Raw genomic sequence first — 23146 nt, 5'->3', positions numbered from 1 at the left:
GCTAAAGTTTGACTTTTTCTCATAACTCCACTTTTTAAAACAATAAAAAAAACTTTTATTTTACTTATACTTATGCTTTTTAAAACACAAATTTTGGTGGAAATAAAACATTTTATCTAAAATATTTAGTTAGTCTCTGCAATAAGCGATCTTAAGGGCTTTTCATGATGAATATTTAGTCAGGACCGTTATATAGATAGTCCCTGGACGCTAGAGTGTCGGAAGAGGTATATTAATTAAAAGAAGGTGAAAAATGGGATAAAAAGAGGTGCTAACGGGTGGACGTAGATCCGACCGATTCGCTTTGGGTGCAGACCAAGGCAACAAGATTTAAAGTCACCCACCCCTACACTAGAGATTTTCTTACTCGGGATTCATCTCATTTATTGCATAATGAAATAAATGTGTTGCCTGAGCCAAAAGCAGAATGCTTATGGCAATTAAATAAAAAAAACAAGTTTTTTTTAACTGAAATTAATGAGCGACATTAAAACTTAAAACGAACAGAAATTATTCCGTATATGAAAGGGGCTGTCTCCTCCGTAACGCCTCGCTCTTTACGCTAAAGTTTGACTCTTTCTCGCAACTCTATTTTTTAAAACAATAAAAAACTTTAGCGTAAAGAGCGAGGCTTTGAGGAGGTGACTGCCCCTTTCAAAAAAAAATTTGCATATTCATTTTACTTTTATTTGGTTAAATGGCTTTATCGAAAGCTGTTTAAATTTATTTATGAACGTTTTTATTAGTAATAAATATACGTAACTTACGAATTAACTTACGTAACGAACTTCTATATTCATATATTTTTAATACGTATATTAGGGGGGTTCACGCCCTAGTCAATTCCTCGCTCTTAACGTTGAAATTCGAATTTTGTTCCAATTCTTTAAAAATGACCCCTTAATCACAAACGGCCGTTAATTAGAATAAATAGCTCTTATGAAAGTACTAAAAAATATTTGGCTTAAAGATTGAGGTATTGACTAGGGTGCGAACCCAATCATATACGTAGCAATTTCTTTTTGTTTTAAGTTTTGATGTTACTCCTTACTTTCAGTTGAAAAACTTTATTTTAATTTAATTTTTGATCGTTTTTTCAATAATGCTGGAAAATCAGCCTCCCCCTTCATAGCAATGTCCCTTCCCCCATGAAAACTTCCTCTATGGAAAGATCCTCCCAAATAAACCCCGACCCCCTTCCTCACAACCAGAAAAAATCCCCCCTGAAAACGTCTGTATACTTCCCAATATCCAATACTATATATAAACATTGGGTAAAGTTAATAACCTTCAGCCCTTCCCTTGGGGACTTTGGGGGATTAAGTCATCCTAAAAGACATAGTTCTTATATTTTCGACCATGTTGAACAAAATAGCTATCTCAAAATTTTGATCGGGTGACTTTGGGAAAAAAATTAGCGTGGGAGGTGGCCTAGTTGTCCTCCGTTTTTTGGTCACTTAAAAAGGACACTAAAAATTTTAATTTCCGTTCGAATGAGCCCTCCCACGATATTCTACGACCACTGGGTTGATACGATCACCCCTGGAAAAAAAAAAAAAAAAAAAAAAAAAACATGCATCCGTAATATTTCTTATGGCAAAAATACAAAATTCCACATTTTTGCAGATAGGAGCTTGAAACCTCTACAGTAGGGTTCTCTGATATACTGAATTTGATGATGTGATTTTCATTAAGGTTCTATAGCTTTTAAGGGATGTTTCCCCCATTTTTCGAAAATCAGGCAAATTTTCTCAGGTGCGTAACTTTTGATGGGTAGGACTAAACTTGATGAAACTTATAAGTTTGAAAGCAGCATTAAAATCTAAATCTTTTGATACATCTATTGGTATCAAAATTTTGTCTTTAATGTTTCGGTTACTATTGAGCCGGGTCGCTCCTTACTTACAGTTCGTTACCACGAACTCTTTGATTTATCATTATAAATTGAAAATAGGGTATAATTCTACTTTAGCTACTTTTGGCTATCTTGGAAAGGGGTTAGGTTAGCAAAATGAAACTTTCAGGGATGGGTCTAAAAGCTATAGTATGTCCCGGGAAAGTATATTGAAGTGAATACCTCCACTCATTCTCCCTCTAGAATGTCCTAACCTTTGATGACCTTTAAAAATATGTGTTTTAAAAGGGAAACCATGAAAAATAGATCTCCTGCTTAAATTAAGCACAACAAAGTTGTTTTCAGCTTCACAACTTTGCTCAATCGCAATTTATAAGGTTTTAAAGATATGCAAATACATTTCCTAAATTTTGAAAAAAAGATTGATATGGCTTAAAATTTTACTTCCAGAACTAAAGGCAGAGAAAGAAACTGGTAACTGAAAGTTCAGGTAAAATGTTGTTTTGTCAAAATTTCGATAGGTATACACCATATAGGCAAATTTTAGGGCCCTCTAGAGGGAGAAGGAGTGGAGGTAGGTATTTCAAAATACCTTCCCGGGACAAACTTTAGCCTGTAGACCCTTCGCTGAAAAATTCATTTCCCTAACCTAATCCTTTTCCAAGATATTCAAATGTAGCTAAAGTAGAATTTTACCGAAAATAGCTTCAAATATAGGCAATTGAAAATTCTAGGGAAATGTTTGGGTTAGTGTAATGAGACTTAAAATCCTACATACCTAGTTTTTAAGACAGTACTCTGGACAAACTGAATTGCAAAGTGTATACGTGGATTGGACTCGAATATTGACATTAGTCTAGTCCGCTACTAGGCCTACTGTTAATAATTCATATTATTGGAAATAGCATTGCCATTTTAACTAGTTAGCAACAAAATTGCTGAAACAGAGGCCGTTTATTTAGTAGGTAAGGATTATCTACCTGATTATGATATTCAATCCCCATTGAGAGTGTATTGACAAGAATACAAGCTAAGATGGCACGTTGAAAATAGTCATGATCAACAATTCGTTGCACTGCAGATCGAATTTTGTTTTCAATGAAGCAAATTGTTTCTGTAATTTTACCTAGAACGAAAAGTGACATAAGTGACAAAAGTGAAATAGATCATTTGGACAAAAAAACAAAAAAAAAAAAAAAAAAAAAAAAAAAAAAGAAAAGCTAATTGAAATCCCCAAACAGACAGGGCAAAGAGAATTGAAGACCATTAAGAGTACAAACTCAAGTGGTCTCAGATAAAAAAACAACAACAAAAACAATCAGTGGCATCTATAGCAATCTGGCAAAATGCATTGCGGTCTATTCTTATTCAAGCTTGAATCTATATCGGACAAAAGGCTTCTATTTAGGAAGGCTTTTCTTACAGAAATTTCTGCTTTTCAAGTTTATCCTGTATTGCTAGCGGGGTATAACTAATTCTGTTGAGCATAATAATAGGCTACTGTCGGTCAATCCTATTTTCTTTGAGATATAGCCCGTTTAACCAATGGGTAGGCAGTAAGGCAACTATAGAAAAATGTGCCGAAGGTAAGATAAGAACAAAATATTGAAAAAAAACATTAATAGAAATTTAAGAAATAAAATTATCCTACGACTATGTAGAAGCAAACTAAAAAAAAAATTGAAAAAAAATTAATAGAAATTTAAGAAATAAAATTATTGTATGACTATTTAGAAGCAAATCATTCATTCTTCTTAGTAAAGAATGAGTTTTAGTACAGTTCTGAACTCTTCAAACTTAAAAAGATCTTCTACAATATTACTCCTTGTTTTATGCACGGAATAAATCAGTAGTCCAAAACCAAAATATGTTAAATATATAAGCGAGTTTTTGGCTTTTTTTGTTTAGGTGCAAAATGGTGGAACAAGAGCAAAAAAAAATGATGGCATATTTTTCATCATTTAATTTCTGCTAGAGTTTTTTTTTATCTCACTAGAAATAGTCAAACATACCGAAATTGACAAAAATAAAACATACTGAAATCATTACTAAACAGTAGTTCTTACTTAATCGTTGGATTTCCCTTATCTTACATTGAGTATTAAAAATGTCTCAGTAAGAAAAATCTTATAATTTAAATTGCACTTCGGTTCTTTCAGCCATCTAACATTGAATGAAAAAAAAATATTTACGAAAAAGACAGTATTTTGTTCTTTGACCTCACTAAGCCCCTGTTTTATTAGTTAGGATATAATTTACAGTTTTCTTTAATATCTATTAAATTACCTGACTTTTTCTCCTCAGTATTTTTTTTATAATAGGATGATAAAATAAAAGTTACGCTTCTGAAGTGGTATTTTGCATGCGAAATTTCTAGTTCCATACAAACTTTTCTGGCAGGTAAAAAAAAATGAAACAGGAGCATATTCACGTTTACATGGATTAATTCAAAAAAAACTTTCCGAAAAAATTAGCTTTTCAAAGAAAAGTAAAGGCCACTTTTAGATCAATATCGTAAGATAAAAATACATTTTAAAGTTAAAAAACAACACGACAATAAATTACTATTAAAGAATAAATGAAACCCAAAACTAACATAAGTTAAATAATCACTCATAGCAAAAACATACAACAAGCAATGATATAAATGAATAAATAGATCTTAAAGCGAGTAATGCTTAGACTGAATATGAAAATCAACCTTAGGACAAAAAAAATATTTTCCTATTGAAGTACAGATGAAACTTAAAACGAACAGAAATTAAATAAACAATCAATGCAAACAAACATACAATAGATATTAATGTGAATTAATAAATAAATCTTAAGACGAGTGAAACTTAAATTGAATATGCAAATTAAGCTTGAAACAATCAAAAATCACCACAAACAAGAGTTTGGGTATGACCTCCTTCTCTCACTGTAAAAGTCAAAAACCTACTGCGTCATTGGCGCTTAACTGAAAACCAATTTTGTGACAAATATTTTCTTTTGTACTTATCTCTGAAAATAAATATTAAAATTATAGTAACATTTTGAACTGATGAGCTTTCAGCAATTAATATCATTATACATCAAATATTCAGTTTAGTTTATTAGCTCTTTTTAAAGTTATTAAAGACGAATATAGTTTCCCTACAAACAAGTGATTGGATACTGCCTCCTTTCCTAACTGTAAATAAAAATCAAAAGCCTACTGCGTCATTGGCGCTTAACTGAAAACGAATTATATTACAAACATTTTATTTTCCAGTTCTTACAGCACTGAAAATAAAAATACATTTACAGCGAAATAAATTCTTGAACTGATGGATCTTTCAACAATCAATAACATTATACATCAAATATTCAATTTGATGTTGTTAATGCTTTCCAAGACTTTTCAAGACGCATATAGTTTTCAGTAAAGCGCCAATGACGCAGTAGGTTTTAGACTTTTACAGTGAGATAAGGAGGTCATACCCAAACTCTTGTTTGTGGTGATTTTTGATTGTTTCAAGCTTAATTTGCATATTCAATTTAAGTTTCACTCGTTTTAAGATTTATTTATTAATTCACATTAATATCTATTGTATATTTGTTTGCATTGATTGTTTATTTATTTCTGTTCGTTTTAAGTTTCATTTGTACTTAAGTAGGAAAATATTTTTTTTGCCTTAAGCTTAATTTTCATATTCAATCTAAGCATTACTCGCTTTAAGATCTATTTACTCATTTTATATCATTACTTCTTGTATGGTTTTGCTATGATTGTTTATTTAATTTCTGTTCGTTTTGGGTTTCATTTATTCTTTAATAGTAATTTTTGGTCGTTTTGAGCTTGAATTTTAAAAGGTATTTGTATCTGCTGAGCTTAAGTTTAAAATGGCCTTTACAATTCTTTGAAAAACTGATTTTTTCGGAAAGTTTTTTTTTTAATTTTTGTTCGTTTTTGATTGCAAAAAATTTCAAGTTTTTAAAAATTCCTTATTTCAAAATCAAACTTAAAAAAAAAATCAAATATTTATCAAAGTACAAAAACTAATATCAAAGTAACAATATCAAAGTGAAAAAAAAGGTTTGTGTCAACCTCAGAGTTTTTATTATCTGATGTTTGAACTATTTTTAACAAAATTACTATCTCAAAATTTTTATCGGATGGGTTTGGGGAAAAAGGGCGTGGGGGACTAGATTAAGCTTCAGTCTCTTTTGACTCTTTATAAGTGAACTAGAACTTTCTATTTTCAATCAAATGAGCCCTCTCTGAAGTTTATACGAGTATCCCTTCTATAAAAACCATATAAATCCCCAGAGTAGGCCTATAATTTACAACGCCTATCCCTCGGCCCTGGGAGGTTGTGTTAACCCTAGAGTTTTAATAACTGATGGTCGAACTATTTTTAACAGAATGGTCACCCGAAATTTTTATCTGATGGATAAACCCATCCGATACGCCCGATACGCCCAAAGGCGCGGAGGGCGAGAGGGGCTAGTTGCCCTCCGATCTTTTTCACTCTGAGAAACTGAACTACATCCTTTAATTTCGGTTCAAATGAACCCTCTCTGAAGTTTATACGAGTATACCTTCCATAAGAACCATATATGCCCCCAGAGCAATACTTACAATGCCTTCCCTGGGCCTCGGGGGGGTTGTGTCGACACAGGAGTTTTTCTTATCTGATCATTGAACTATTTTTAACGAAAAGACCATACGTTAAGGAGTTTTGTTATATGATCTTTGAACTATTTTTTAACAAAATGGCTACCTCAAATTTTTTATCAGATGTATTTGGGGGAAAAGGGCTTGAGGGGCCAGTTGCCCTCTGATCACTTTTGACTCTTAAAAAAAGCTGGATTACAATATACAATCAAATGAGCCCTAACTGAAGTTTATACGAGCATCCGTTTCATACGAACAATATATGCCCCAGGGCATAACTTACAAGGCCTGCCCCCCGGCCCTGGGGCGTTGTGACAACAACTGAGTTTTTGTTATCTGACTTTTGAAAATTTTTAACTTAATGCCTACCTCAAAATGTTTATTGGATGCATTTGGGGGAAAATGGGCTGGGGGAGCTAGTTGCCCTCCAATCTCTTTTGACTCGAAAAAACTTAACTAGAACTTTCAATTTCCAATCAAATGAGCCATCTCTGAAATTTTTACGAGCATCCCTTCAATAAGAACCCTATATTCCCCAATGGAATAACTTACAACACCTGCCCTCCGGCCCTGGGGGGCCGTGTTGACCCCTGAGTTTTCGTTATATGGTCTTTGAACTATTCTAAAAAAAGATATCTCAAAGTTCTTATCGGATGGATTTCAGGAAAAAAGGGCGTGGAGGGGGAGGGCTAGTTGCCCTCCGATCTCTTTTGACTCTTAAAAAGTGAACTACAACTTTCAATTTCTAATCAAATGATACCTCTTTAAAGTTAATACGAGCATCCCTTCCATAAGACCCATATATGCCCTCGGGCCCTGGTGGGTTGTGTCGACACAGGAATTTTTTTTATTTAATCTTTTAACTATTTTTAACAAAATAGCTATCTAAAAATGTTTTTTGGATGCATTTGGGAAAAAAGGGGTAGGGGGGGGGGGAGATGCTTACCCTCCAATATCTTTTGACACTTAAAAAGCGAACTAGAACTTTCAATTTTCAATCAAATGAGCCCTCTCTGAAGTTTATACGACAATGTTGTCTACACAAAACCTTATATGCCCCCAGGGCATAACTTACAACCCTTGCCTTGAGGGCTGTGGGAGATTTGTCATCCTCAAAGACCTAATTTCCAGAACTTAAAACTACGTTTAATAAAATGGCTGTCTCAAAGTTCTGATTGGATTTTTTTGGGAAAAGGTGGGCGTAAGAGGGGGTTAGATGCCCTCAAATCAATTACGACTGTAAAAAAGTGACTTTCACTTTGAATTTCCAATCGAATGAGCCTTTTTTGAAGTTTCTACGACACCGCCTTCTACAAAAACCTTATATGCCCCCAGGGTATAACTTTAAACCCTTGCCTTGATTGTTGTAGGGGAGTGTCCTCCTCAAAAACATATTTTCTATCTGGAAATCAACTACGCTGAACGAAATGGCCATCTCAAAATTTTGATTGGATGTATTTGGGGGAATGATGGGCGTGGGGGAGGAAGGGGGCTAGTTGCCCTCCAGTCACTTTCGACTATTAAAAAGGGCACTGTCCCTTTGAATTTCCAATCGAATGAGCCTTTTTTGAAGTTTCTACGACCACGCCTTCTATAAAAACCTTATATGCCCACAGGGCATAACTTAAAACCCTTGCCCTGAGGGTTGTGGGGGAGTGTACTCCTTAAAAACATATTTTCTATATGGAAATCAGCTAAGCTGAACAGAATGCCTATCACAAAATTTTGATTGGATGTGTTTGGGGGAATGATGGGCGTGGGGGGGATGCTAGATGCCCTCCAATCACTTTCGACTATTAAAAAGGGCACTAGCCCTTTGAATTTCTAATCGAATTAGCCTTTTTTGAAGTTTCTACAAGAACACCTTCTATAAAAATCTTATATGCCCCCAGGGTATAACTTAAAAGCCTTGCCCCGAGGGTTGTGGGGGAGTGTCCTCCTCATAAACAAATTTTCTATGTGGAAATCAACTACACTGAACAAAATGGCAATCTGAAAATTTTGATTGGATGTGTTTGGGGGAATGATAGGCGGGGATGTTGGTCTAGTTGCCCTCCAATCACTTTCGACTATTAAAAAGGGCACTAGCCCTTTGAATTTCTAATAGAATGAGACTTTTTTGAAGTTTCTACAACAACGCCTTCTATAAAAACCTTATATGCCCACAGGGCATAACTTAAAACCCTTGCCCTGAGGGTTGTGGGGGATTGTCCTCCTCAAAACATATTTTCTATCTGGAAATCAACTACGCTGAACAAAATGGCTATCTCAAAATTTTGATTGGATGTGTTTGGGGGAATGATGGGCGTGGGGGGGGGGGGGTGCTAGTTGCCCTCCAGTCACTTTCGACTATTTAAAAAGGGCACTGGCCCTTTGAATTTACAATGCGATAAGTCTTTTTTGAAGTTCCTGCCACAACGCCTTCTATAAAAACCTTATATGCCCTCAGGGCATAACTTAAAACCCCTACCCGAAGGGTTGTAGGGGGATGTCCTCCTCAAAACATATTTTCTATATTGAAATCAACTACGCTGAACAAAATGGCTATCTCTAAATAATGATTGGATGTGTTTTGGGGAATGGTGGGCGGGGGTGGGGGTCTAGTTGCCCTCTAATAACTTTCGACTACTAAAAAGGGCAATAGCCCTTTGAATTTCCAATCGAATGGGCCTTTTTTGAAGTTTCTACGACAACGCATTCTACAAAAACCTTATATACCCACAGGGCGCAACTGAACAAATTTATCCCGAGGGTGGTGGGGTAGTGTTCTCCTCAAAAACATATTTTATATCTTGAAATCAACTGAGCTGAACAAAATGGTTATCTCAAAATTTTGAATGGACGTGTTTGGGTGAATTATGGGCATGGGTGGGGCTAGTTGCCCTCCAATCACTTTCGACTATTAAAAATGGCACTATCCCTTTGAATTTCCAATCGAATGAGCCTGTTTTAAAGTTTCTACGACAACGCCTTCTATAAAAACCTTATATGTCCCCGGGGCATAAATCAAAATCCTTGCCCTGAGGGTTGTGGGGGAGTGTCCTCCTAAAAAATATATTTTCTATCTGGAAATACACTACGCTGAACAAAATGGGTATCTCAAAATTTTGATTGGATGTGTTTGTGGGAATGATTGGCGGGGGGGGGGCTAGTTGCCCTCCAATTGTTTTCGACTATTAAGAAGGACACTATAACTCTCGATTTCCAATCGAATAAGCCCCCTTTGAAGTTTCTACGACGACCCCTTCCGTATGAAGTGCCTCTGGAAAAAAATAATAATGATAAATAATAATAAAACATTGGAGCCGTATGGCCTTTACTATAGGCAACGCTACAGCGTTGCCTCTGATTGAGTAGAAACATTGTACTTTTAGAATTTATCAGTTTTAGTTCAAAAGCAGACAATAATTTAGGGTATTAAAAGACGTTTAATAGCAATTGGAGTGAAGTTTAAACGTAAGGATAAAGAAAACCGTGAGCATTTTCTGTGTAACACACCTGATAAAAGACATATGGAGACATTTGAAAAAAAAAACACAAAAAAAATAATCATGTTTGGCTTAGGTTTTGCCCTTTTTTGACAGCAGACCTTAGCAAGATATATCCCAAGGGTTTGAAGTGGACTACAAGCAAAATTACAATCTTTATTCATAAGAAAATTACCTATTTCACTTGAATATTTCAACATTACAAACGGGGAAGGAGTAGAGCCATAAAGTTTACATTTTCTTCCCCTCGCAAAATTTTCTGAAGTTCATGAAATGTCAGTGTCCTGGAGTTGAAAAAGGGTAGGAGGTCTGAAGGCCCTTCTCTTGATCTAATTTGGGCCATAATGTAGCACAACAGCGTTTGAAATTAGGGAAAAGCCATTAAAGTGCAATGTTGCCTTTTATTTTACTATCGATCTAATTTACCACAAAATTAGGAACATAGTCTTGAATTTCAAGGATACTGCTAAGATTTGTATTGAATTAATATGAGTACTAATTTCTCGACTCAACTTTAAGACTTGGGTCATTCAAAGCTAAACCAATTAAGGCTATATAATAAACACACGAAAAAATGAAGAAACAAAGTAAAGTTATATTACTGGTTTATATTTGATATTGTTGGGTCGAAAGGGTGCTCAGGATTTTAGAAAATCCCTTATGTTCTAGGGTATGAAGCTTATGTTTAAGTACATTTTTGTATAAACATAGTCTTGTTTGTTCTTAAAAATATTTTATGTTCGAGAGCTTCGTTTAAATCCTAAAAAATCCAAAATGTTGACCGCAACGGCTTGAATTCTAAATAGTTCAATTGTTGTTTCTTTTAATAGTATATTTGAAAAAAACTACGTTTTCTAAAGAGTTAAAGAGGCTGAGTTACAAGGTCGAACCTTAAAACGTACAGGGATTAGGAGGCACAGTTGGGGGGCTACCACCCCCAAACCCCCGCTTTCGCAGCCTTTAAATATAAAAAAAATTTCTTTAAACTGAAAGTAAGGAGCGACATTAAAACTTAAAAAGAACAGAAATTATTCCGTATATGAAAGAGGCTGTGCCCTCCTCAACGCCTCGCTCTTTACGCTAAAGTTTGACTTTCTCACAACTCTTTTTTTAAACAATAAAAACTTTAGCGTAAAGAGCGAGGCGTTGAGGAGGGCACAGCCTCTTTCATATACGGAATAATTTCTGTTCTTTTTAAGTTTTAATGTCGCTCCTTACTTTCAGTTTAAAGAAATTTTTTTTTTATATTTAAAGGCTGCGAAAGCGGGGGTTTGGGGGGTGGTAGCCCCCCAACTGTGCCTCCTAATCCCTGTACGTTTTAAGGTTCGACCTTGTAACTCAGCCTCTTTAACTCTTTAGAAAACGTAGTTTTTTTCAAATAATTTCTGCACGTTTTTGTACAGTTTATTACTTATTATTGCTTGACTAACTGTTAGCTGATCGTGTCAGGAGTTAAAGTTGGGGGGCTGCCGCCCCCCAAACCCCCCGCTCTTGAACATTCTTGTGTTAAGGCTTTTAATTCCTGAATACTCAAATCACGTCGTACAGGGTGCCTCCTAATCCCTGTACGTTTTAAGGTTCGAACTTGTGACTCAGCCTCTTTAACAGCCCCCCAACTGTGCCTCCTAATCCCTGTACGTTTTAAGGGTCGACCTTGTAACTCAGCCTCTTTAACTCTTTAGAAAACGTAATTTTTTTCAAATAATTTAAAAAAGAAACTGAGTTTCTTTTCAAAGTATATAAAAAAGTTGCTCTGATGGTGAATCGAACCCGAGTTTTCCGCCTGAAAGTCTGAAGTCTCAGCCGCTGGACTATACAAACACAATAGTAAATGTTGTTTAGCAAATAGAAGGTATTTTCGACGCAAGCAAATTCCCAAAAATCTTGATATGTGGTTTTTGGAAAACAGGGAAGGAGTGATCAGATTGAGCTGAAATTTCGACGATAAGCTTCCAGGCCCCAGGAAAGCTTATCCTCTAAATTTCAGCCCGATCAGACAACGATAAAGGGGGGGTTGTGGAGGGAAAAATTAACATGGGCTAATATAGGAAAACGAGGTTTTTCGTAAATGTAAATTCGGGGGATAATTTTTTCGGTCTGAAAATATCAAAAGGCCCTAACAGGTCGAATTCTGCTTCGAATGAGTCCTCATTCAACCGGATCCGTTGCCAACTGTGGCCTGTAGGCGTGGCTAACAAAAAAAAAAGAAATGAACCTTAAGTGGCTATATTTGGTTTTTTGAAAACAGGGAAGGAGTGATCGGATTGAGCTGAAATTTCGAGGATAAGCTCCCGGGCCCTAGGAAAGCTTAACCTCTAAATTTCAGCCCAATCGGACAACGTTAACGGGGGGCTGTGGTGGGAGGGTCCAAACTTCCGGCCCAGTTTACCCCATGAAGATAAAGTCGGAGGAGGATGAAATTTTGCAAGTTTCTTAGTTTGAGCTTGGGCTACAAAATGCAATTACCGCCGTCTCTCTGCGACCTCTAGGACCTGAAATCGCTTAACATTGTGGTGGGTCGCCTCTTTATAGAGGCACAAGTGTGCCTCCTTGAAAAAGGACAGGAAATATTTGATCCTCAGCTGGAACATTAGAAGCTCTGGTTAAAGTCGTTTGCTAACTGGTTACGGTGAATGACTAGACTTTTACGACTATTTCTTTTTTTCAGCTCACCATATTCGTAGCCTTGAATTTGAAGACCTTCACACGCCAGTCAAAACCAAAGGGGGTGGGGCCTCTTTCCTGGATCTACCTAGACCCTGACTCTATCCTAAAATAACATTTTGGGGTCATAGTAAATTTACGCAGACAGTTTAAATGACTGATCCCTTTTATTTCTAATTTTCTATTCGATGGAAAGAAACAGTTAAACAATTTCAGAAACAAAAGAATGTTTATATTACAGGCTGCGTAAAAACAACACTGACTTAACGTAAATTTCTGCAGCAAAAATGATTTTGGACAGGACCTGATCGAGGTTTTGGTCGAAAAGGCTACCTATACTTATCATCTCCAACTCCCCTTGGCAGCCCTGCCTATAATTACATTTCTAAGTATAATATGCATTTCATAGGAAACAACGTAGCAAGTAAATTACGGTATGAGTCATAATACTCGGGCAATTAGATAAACACACATTTTGTAGTTATATCGTTATCAACAATGTCAAATTATTAGTATTCATAATAGCAAGGCATATATAATGCAAAAAGAACATCTTCCAATAGTATACAGAAAAGTTTTCTACGAACTTCATGAGAGACGAATAAGGAAATCTGCTAAGACTATGACCAGGAAATCAATAGACTTACTGGGGATGGAAATAAGTGGATATGGTCAAGAACTTCTTTGGACATTACCTTTCATGTTAATTTAATGTTATAAAGCTGCTAATCTAATTAAAAAGCTATAGATCATCTAAAGCAGCAAAGATAAACCCTAATCCCACTGAAGGATCTCCAAACTCACATATTCTATATATTCTATATTCTATATACTTATTCTTTATCACTTACTATATATATATATATATATATATATATATATATATATATATATATATATATATATATATATATATATATATATATATATATATATATATATATATATATATATATATATATATATATAATAACAACCGTTCCTGGATCGGCTACAAATTTCAATTTTCTATCGCTAGCCATTTTTTTTTTCGAAACACACTTTTAAAATTTTTATTACTAAAGGCTATTTCGAGCCGTTTTAGGGCTTAGAATTTAATTTCCCCTAAGAGTGTTTATTAAGTTATGAAAGAGAATAAAAAGGTATCAAGTAATGTATTTACTTTGATCCTAGCTAAATTGTGTTGTCAGCTAAATATTTACATGTTCTTCTAAATTTAATTTTTTTTTTCTTTTTTACTAACGTAAAACCGTGTACTTAAAGCCTTGGAAACCGTTTGCAATTTTATAGACTCTATGTGTCTTCATCTATTTAAAATGTTCATTCTGGTCCAATCACTCTTTGTGGAAGATCTTGTATCTCGTGAAAAAATCTAGACTTACTGCATGTTGAAGTCTTGTTATTTTCTTCTTCCCATGATTCAGTATCATCCCAATTGAAATCTTCCCGAAACGATGTATCACGCACAAGGGTTCCAGGCCAAAGTGATAAAGCGAGATGAGGTTTGTTTATTATTGCTGATGTATCTCCATAACTTGCTGTAAAGAATATTCAGTGTTATTTTGATTAAATTAAACAACTTGGAGTAATTTACTGGGGACTATCACTTTATAATATACTAAATTAGTTAATGCATACAAATGCAAAGTAAACTTTACTGAAAGTTAAAAAATTAAGAATGAGCAAGTTTCAGCGCAATTAAGCTCCAAATATAAACCATATCAGAGGGAAAATTTCATTAATTCAATTTTTTTTAATTGCATAACAGAAAATTGCAAACCTTATGTAACTTACAACACTCCAAGGGCAGTGAAATCAGACATTAATCTGTGTTAATAGCAAAACAGAAGGTTTGCAGTCTAGTCGAATTTTAAAATGATTGATATTTTCCACTTATTTTGCAGTGAAGATAGCATGCGAGGAATCTCAATATGTGTGATTATACAGTTCAGCGTGATGGCCTTGAAACCATATTCCTTCAAGTACTACATCCTACCTCCCACATATAGGCAATATCCACATCATCAAAGCCGTGACTATGAAGGACGATAAACGAGTGATCCAAAAGAATTTAATATCAAACGATAAACAGCATCAAAATGTCATAAGGACTGTGCTAATAAAACAAGTTTGATTATATCTTGCTCAAGCAGTGCTTGGTTTACATCAAATTAGGAATTTTACCGGTTTATGACTTTGAGGATAACACATCTGAGCCCAAAAGCAAAAACAACTTAAACAAACATTCCGTTACTGGCGTTTGATTTCCCACAAAGCTGGTATTTGAAGATTTCTGAGCTTTCCGATTGAATATTCGAGCTAATATTGCAACAAAAGGAGTCCAAAATCCAAAACATTATATATGTATTTTATAAATGAAAAATATGTTGCACCTTGTGGAAATCATAGACATTCAGTGAGTTTCGATCTGTGTGATTAAAGGGTCTAGCCATTGTGACCATACTCTTTCCTATCTCCCAGTTCCTGTTCATAGACATAATATACCTCTTTCGATTAATGATCGTTCAGTGATTTCATATTTTCTAGAGTTTTCGTTACTATTGACACCGGCTATTGTCTGATATCGACAACTACTGACAGTCACTATTGACAGTTACTTGTTCAAAATGCATACTGTTATAGCCGTTTAAGTATTTAGAGCTCATTATATTTTACTTACTGTCTATTAATGAACTACTGCCACAACTACTAACAGATCACTGACACACCAAGCTGCTTGAAGCCAGCTCAGCTACGCATGTCCTCCTTCACCCAAACCAATTCAAAGCCTCCCCCTTTACACCCCGCTAAGGAGTTCCCATTTCTATTAAATACTATTTTGTGACATCATTCCAGCCTCTTCGGGGACGACGATCTGAGGTCCCCTAATTTGGGAATCTGTCATTCTTCATCCACAGAACGTGTCCTAGCCACCTCAACCTTTCTATTATGTTATCCCTAGAAAAATGGATTGATCCACAATTTTCGTAGAGCTTACTGTTAGATAAACGGTTAGTCAGACGGGTACCAAAACAATCCTTAGACAATTTTTCTTCAACACATCTAACAAATCCTCCTCCGACTTTTGGAACGCCCATGCTTCCTAAGCATACTTGGACACTCTCATCACTGTAGCTTCCGGAATTTTAATCTCTGTTTGCAGACTTTTTCTCCAATTTTTTTCAGCTGTGAAAAAAACTCTGGACTATGGCGACTCCACTGAACCCTTTGTTTTTACTAATGGTAATACCTGGGTAAGTGAAGCTGTCCACTTGATAGAACTTCTCGGTACCAAGCATCATCTTTTCACCTTCCTTTACTCATAGTCTTAGCGACTTGTCTTCTTAACTTTAATTTTCAAACCTGTCCTTGCACTCTGAACTCTCAAAACCTCCAAAAGCTTATTGATGTTGCGAACATTTCCTCTAGGATGCTTAAATTATCAGCATAGTCTAAGCCTACGAGAGTTTGATTTCCCCAATTGATCCTGTGCTCTCCTATTACCTTAGCAGCGCTCTTTAGGACAAAGTCAATCAAAATGATCCGTATAAATGGGATAGACCCTAACCCTGCTTAACTTCTCGATTTGTATGAAACCAGCTACTAACCTAATTTCTTACCTTAATCGCAGCATTAAATTCAAACCGTCCTGATTTATTAAATATTTATAATATCTTGGGAATGACTTAAGGTATCCACTTGAAAGTTTAAGAAAATATTGGAGGGTGGAGGTGCTGAGCGGACTTTAGACCTTGACTTTCGGAGGGGAGTGAGGTAAATCGAGTGACATTCTGGGTACCCAGGTTATCGAGATAGCACGTCATCAATATTTGGTGAAAGCTTTGGGGAAGGAGCGAAACTTGCAGGCATTTTCGGAGAAAGGAAGGATGGAGTGAAAAGAAATTAAGATCTAGTGATTGGAGGGCAGGAAGAAGGGGATAAATAACTTTCATGTCAATACAGATAAAATAACAAATTTGGAGTATAATCCTCTATAACCATGCAATTTATGAATGGTTAAGTAGCAAGCTAAATCAAAAGCCACTATATGTGGCCAGGTTGCCAAAATAAAACCAATATACGATATCAAGAGAGCAGCTGAGGGTTTTAAGTTGAAACTTCCAGGGAATGCTGAGGAAGGGGAGGGGAGCAAGTAAAACGGAATTATGACTAGGGGAAAAAGACACTATGTTTACCGAGGTCATAGAAATAGCATGTCTGCATTATCTTAGGAACGACTTTGGTAATGGAGCTGATATTTTAAGGTGCTATTGCAGAAAGGGAGAGTGGAGGATAAACGAAATGCCAATTTTAGTATTGCATGGAGGGAAAAGGGCCCAAACAATTTTTGTATTAAATCAAGGTTAAATGAAAATTTTCCACGTTAAGATCTTAGGGGCCTTATAACTTATCAAAGGTTAAACAGTAAGATAAATTAAAAGACACTATGTGCTGCTAGGCTGTCAAAATGACATATCTGCAATATTTTGCGAACTGCTTAGGATACAAAGTTGAAAATTTCGAGAAATATCAAGGGGGCATATTGGACGCAGAATTATGACAAAGAGGAAAGATGGAGGAATGGGTCGAGCTAAACTCAAATAACAAGTAAAAATCTTAGTTCTTAAGCATAAAAACTGAAAAAATTCTCTATAAACGTTGGTTTTAATAACCAATTAAAAAACCTCGTCAATTAAAAGGATAGGAAATAAATTAAAAAAAAAAATTCTCAAAGACAAGTAGAGAGCTATATCACAACAAGTAAAGCAGAAATAAACTAATATAATAAATTAAACTTAAGACGAACAAAATTACCTTTAATGAACAAATGAAACCCAAAACAAACAGAAATTAAAATAAGTGGTCGATTGAAACTTAAAACAAACAGAAATTACGACTAACAGGAAGAGAGATAACGTCCCTTAGCCTTTTAAAGGTTAGATTGTCATTTGTAATGTACAGAAAACGATTTGAATTTTTAGCAGTGGGTTTTTATTTTTTTGATAACATCAACAACAACACAATAACATAGAATAATGTCTGAAGTCTAATCAAGCTTTACAAATAAGAGTGGTACTAAGTGCCCCCTTCCCTCCCTGTCAAAATCTCTAAAAAGTATAAATATCATTCGTATTTCATTGAAACGATAAGTGTTTTGTAGGTTTGGGTTTCATCAGTGATAAAAAAGAAATATAAAATACCAATAGCCAAGATTACAGAAAAGAACTAACAAAATGAGACAGATTGTTCAAAGTGTAATGATATTTATTTCTGGAAGTCTCAGTAATTACCAAAAAATTAATGTTATAAAAGAGATAATATTTCAAATACGTTTTGTTTTCTGTAGATTGCAAATGATTCCCTGGCCTTTAAAAGGCTTTATTTATTCGTTAATAGTAGTTTCTATTCGTTTGGAGTTTGAATTATTGTATGACTTCATTTCTGGTGGTCTTTCGCTCTATAATTTTCTGTAAAAAGCTCCCTTTTAGAAAATTTTTCTTTTAATCAATGCTAAAGGTCGTTGAACTCGAGACATACCAGCAAACGACATTGCACTTGTTGTTGGTAGCACAGCCCCAATGGCTCCGCTCAAAGCTAGAAGTTCCTGGCAGCTGAGTCTATTTGAATCCTCGATCTTATCCTGATTTGCAGACTTTTCATTTTGACTATTTTTTAACAATGGAGATATTGGATTTTGGTCAAAGCATGGGATAGACTCTGTTTGCGTCGTCTTTTCACGCGTGGCTGAGTTTGGATCATCTGAAGGTATCACTTCCTGAAAACAAGAACAGGTTACCTATATTAACTAAGTGCTCGAGGGGAAACGATGTTTCATCTTAAAATTAAATTTCGAGGTTAATACAGCTACCATAATCTTCACCATTATCTTCCCCTTATTCATAAAGGATCCTCCAGATTGCGAGTTAGCCTAATTGCTAACTTTAATTAACTCATAGTTAACTTTAACTAACTCATAATAATTGTTGTTTCCTATCCGCAAAAGGAAAAAAATAACACCGTTTTACTGAATCAAATCATTTCATTTTTTGGACAGCGAAATAGCACATATACTTAACAAGCGTAAGGCCAAATACTTGATCAGCACTTCTTTCAATAAAGACAGTTACAGACCAAGGTGAAGAAAATATAAAAGTATTATTACATATGCATGTGCTTTTGCAAAAGTAAAGGGTCAAAATAAAAAATAATTTTTCTTTCTGTAATTGACATGTTTATAACTTAGTCGTTTAAGTCTAAGCAACGTAAAGGGAAAAATGAAGTGAAAAATTCTTGGATGCAACATAAGCCTTTTTTTAAAGATATTAGCGTAAGCTTAATTAAGGCCTGCACATAAATTATTATCCCTTTGGTGCCGTTTTGATAAATGAACTTATTCACCATTTAAACTCACAAAAGAGAATTTGCTAAATATATATATACTACTGATGGAACAACTGTGAACTATCAACAAATACAAATACAAGGAAACTACTATAAATTTAAATACTAAATTTTCAATATAAATTTATAAGTAACTCACGAAAATGATTCCATATTCAGCAGCAAGCCGGAATAACGAAAGCTCAACTCTAAACTAAATTCCAATCTTTTCTAGCCATTTGACATATTTAAGAATTAATATGTAAATTTTTTCTTAATTCTAGACTAATGGATTTATGTTACTTTTTATTAAACTCTTTAGAATCACAGTTTTGACTTTTGTGAGTCATCAAATTTTTTATTGGTCGTGGCTAGGACCTTCAATATCTTTCTGGAGACGAATAATATTGCAGTTGTTCCCTATAATTCTCATTGAATTATGTAACAAATAACGATTATCGACAAAGTAATCAAATGAAAAATTATCACAAACATAACTGATAGTATATTAGTATCCCCTTCTCTTGCAAAGAAATTAATCGCAGCCATTGATATTCAACCTGATCCATATGTAAGAGATAGTCTAGAAATTGAGCCAGCCTAGATAAATAGAAGCTGTGGATACAATATTCGATGGATAAATATATCAGCATAGAAACTACCTTTAATAGAAAGACTAGACGTTTTATATTTATCCGTATTATACTGGTTTGAATTATGAAAATGAACTTAGGTGAAGAAATATAGAGTTACACTTGTAGTTAGGGACCCAGCCAACGAAAATTCTAACATTACAGGCTTCAACAAGCTAAAGAACGTTTGAGAGATTTATCAGGGGTAGGATTGGTTGCTGATAACGAATATAGGTGGGCACAACGAAAATTTTGTGTGTAAAGGAGATATCACCTAATTTGAATAATCGATGACGCCATCGGCTATATTTTCAGTTTTTCGACTTACATGAGAGGTTTGAACTTAGAATGTAAAACTGAAACGAAAACTCAAAATGAACAGAAAATAACATGAGTAGGGCTCAAAACCCCTATGCCTTCCAAAGGCCAGGACATAACTTGTAGTTTACTGAAAAAATATAAATGTTTTTACTTTTATAACTTTAATAAATCAAATAATATTAACATTTTGAGTACTAAATATCAGTATATCTATATTAAACTGAATGTGCACATTCATTTGTACTTTTTCAGTAAAGTGCAAATTTTGTTCTGGCATTGGGAAGGCATAGGGGTTTTGCGCCCAACTTATGATAATTTCTGCTCGTTTTGAGTTTGACTTGGTTAATTATTGTAATTTCTGTTCGTTTTGGGTTTCATTTATTTATCGATACTAATTTGTGGTAGTTTCACACTTGGTAGATTATCTGATTTTATTTTGCTCATTTTTTGTTTAATGGAGTTCTTTACTTTTCTTTTAAGAACTTATTTTGTTGAAAAAGTTTTTTTTAAATTAATTTCTGTTGGTTTTATACTGACATGTTTTTTCCAGGTAAAAAGACAATGGGACTTTAATTCTTTTCGTTTTTTAAGACTTCATAGTTTGACCTCCTGTTTATGTGCTGGAGAAAAATTTTCAGCAGTTTTGAACAACATACGCACTTTTAAAGATCTGGATACAAATAGTACTGTTTAATTTAGTTTCATTCCTCCTCTAGTTGATCTGAAATGGAAAACTTGATACCATTCACAAAAAAAAATCTGTTTGCTTTCTTTGATAGCTTGGATATACTACGCTATTTTGATTTGATTAAATTTTAAGAACAGAAAGGGAAGGGTTGGCGAGGGAGGATGGGAGTGGAATTGGGATGGATTGCCCTAAAATCCCTTTCGACTATTAAAAAGGGAATCAGCCATTTCTATTTTCAGTCGAATGAGCCCTTTTCGAAGTTCCCACAACAACTCCTTCGAAATGAAGTGCCCTGGTCTTAACGACAACAACAACAACAAATAATACATTATACCCACTTCGATCTTTACTATAAAAATGTCAAGGCTTCCAATCACTTTCGACTATTAAAAAGGGCACTAGGCCTTTCGATTTCCAATCGATTGAGCCCTATTGGAAACGAAAACCCTTTCTATAAACACCTTATTTGCCCCCAGGGCATAAATTACAACCCTTACCCTAAGGTTTGTTAGGGTGGTTGTCATCCTCTAAGACCGAATTTCCAGAACTTTCAACTACGTTAAACAACATGGCTATCTCAAAATTTTGATCGGATGTGTTTGGAAAAATGGTGGGCGTGAGAGGGGCGGTAGTCGCTCTCCAATCTTGCCCTCAAATTACTTTCGACTATTAAAAATGATCCTAGACCTTTCAATTTCCAGTCAAATGAGCCCTTTTGAAGTTTCTACGACAAAACTTTCAATAAAAATCTTATATGCCCCCAGGGTATAACTTAAAACCCTTTCCCTGAGTGCTGGGGGGTGGGGGGTGTCATTCTCAAATACCTAATTTCCAGAAATTTCTACTAAGTTGAATAAAATGACTATCTGAAAATTTTGATTGGATGTGTTTGGAGGAATGATGGGCGTGAGAGGGGGGTTAGTTACCCTCCAGTCACTTTCGAATATTACAAAGGGCACTAGCCCTCTCAATTTTGAATTGAATGAGCCCCTTTTGAAGTTTTACGACAACTCAATCTATAGAAACCTTATATGCCCCCAGGGCAGAACTTACAACCTTTTCCCTTGGGGCTCTGGGGGGTTTGTCATCCTTAAATACATAATTTCTAGAACTTTAAACTACGTTGAACAAAATGGCTATCTGTAAACTCTGATTGAATGTTTTTGGGGAAATGACGGGCGTAGGAGGGGGGTTAATTACTCTCCACTCACTTTCAACTATTAAAAAGGGCAATTTCAAGTTCTAATGAAATGAGCCCTTTTTGAAATTTCTATAACAGCTTTCTCTATAAACGTTATATGCCCCCAGGGCATAACTTACAACCCTTGCATTGAGGGCTCTGAGGGGGTTATAATTCTAAAAGACCTAATTTCAAGAACTTTCAACAACGTTGAACAAAATGGATATTTCAAAATTTTGATTGAATGTGTCTGGGAAAATGGTGGGAGTGAGAGGGGCGTTAGTCGCTCTCCAATCACTTTCAACTATTAAAACAGGCACTAGCACTTTCAATTTCCAATTGAGTGAGCTCTTTTGAAGTTTCTACCTCAGCGCTTTCAATAAAAACTTTATATGCCCCAGGGCATAACTTACAACCCTTGCCCTGAGGGCTCTGAGGGGGTTATCATCCTAAGAGACCTAATTTCTAGAACGTTCAACTACGTTGAACAAAATGGATATCTCGAAACTTTGATTGGATGTGTTTCGGAATATGGTAGACGTGAGAGGGGCGTTAGTCGCTATCCAATCACTTTCAACTGCTAAAACAGGCACTAGCCTTTCAATTTTCAATTGAGTGAGCTCTTTTGAAGTTTCTACGTCAGCGCTATCAATAAAGAGGGCTCTGAGGGGGTTATCATCCTTAAAGACCTAATTTCCAGAACTTAAAACTACGTTGAAAAAAATGACTATCTCAAATTTTTGATTAGATGTGTTTGGGGAAAAGGTGGACGTGAGAGACGGGATAGTTGCCCTCTAATCACTTTTGACTATTTAAAAGGGCACTAGCCCTTTGAATTTCCAATCGAATGAGCCTTTTTAAAAGTTTCTACGACAACACCTTCTATAAAGAACCTTATATGCCCATAGGGCAGAATTTACAACCCCTGCCCTAAGGGCTTGCCCTAAGAGGGACTGCCCTCAAAAACATAATTTCTATGTGGAACTCAACTACGCTGAATAAAATGGCTATCTCAAAATTTTGATTGGATGTGTTTCGTGAAATGGTGGGCGTGGAAGGGGTGTTAGTCAACTTCAAATCACTTTCGACTATTAAAAAGGGCACAAGCCAATCCAATTTCCAATTGAACGAGCGCTTTTCGAAGTTTCTACGACAACTTCTTCGATACGAAGTGCCCTGCTTTAAAGGAAAAAGTTAATAAATAATACATCGTGCCAAAATCGTTCTTATATGCCCCCAGGGCATAACTTAAAACCCTTGCCCTGAGGACAGCGGGGGAGTGTCCTCCTCTTTACTTA

At 35.2% G+C, this 23146-nt stretch overlaps 1 protein-coding gene across 1 annotated transcript in view; it reads right to left on the bottom strand.

The window, feature by feature from the left end:
- Nucleotides 1-23146, bottom strand: part of LOC148942136 (voltage-dependent T-type calcium channel subunit alpha-1H-like) — a 386818-nt gene that overhangs the window by 312956 nt on the left and 50716 nt on the right. Inside the window, exons 3-5 of the mRNA XM_089103241.1 lie at nucleotides 18185-18422; nucleotides 14029-14184; nucleotides 2836-2981 (exon numbers count right to left, since the gene is read on the bottom strand). Coding sequence (XP_088959367.1) covers nucleotides 2836-2981; nucleotides 14029-14184; nucleotides 18185-18422 — 540 coding nt within the window. The remainder of the gene's footprint in view (nucleotides 1-2835; nucleotides 2982-14028; nucleotides 14185-18184; nucleotides 18423-23146) is intronic.

Source organism: Artemia sp. Qi Xiang Cuo, chromosome 17 (genome assembly GCF_049724085.1).
Source record: "Artemia sp. Qi Xiang Cuo chromosome 17, ASM4972408v1, whole genome shotgun sequence".
Taxonomy (NCBI): domain Eukaryota; kingdom Metazoa; phylum Arthropoda; class Branchiopoda; order Anostraca; family Artemiidae; genus Artemia; species Artemia sp. Qi Xiang Cuo.
This window is presented reverse-complemented; position numbering and strand designations above follow the sequence as displayed.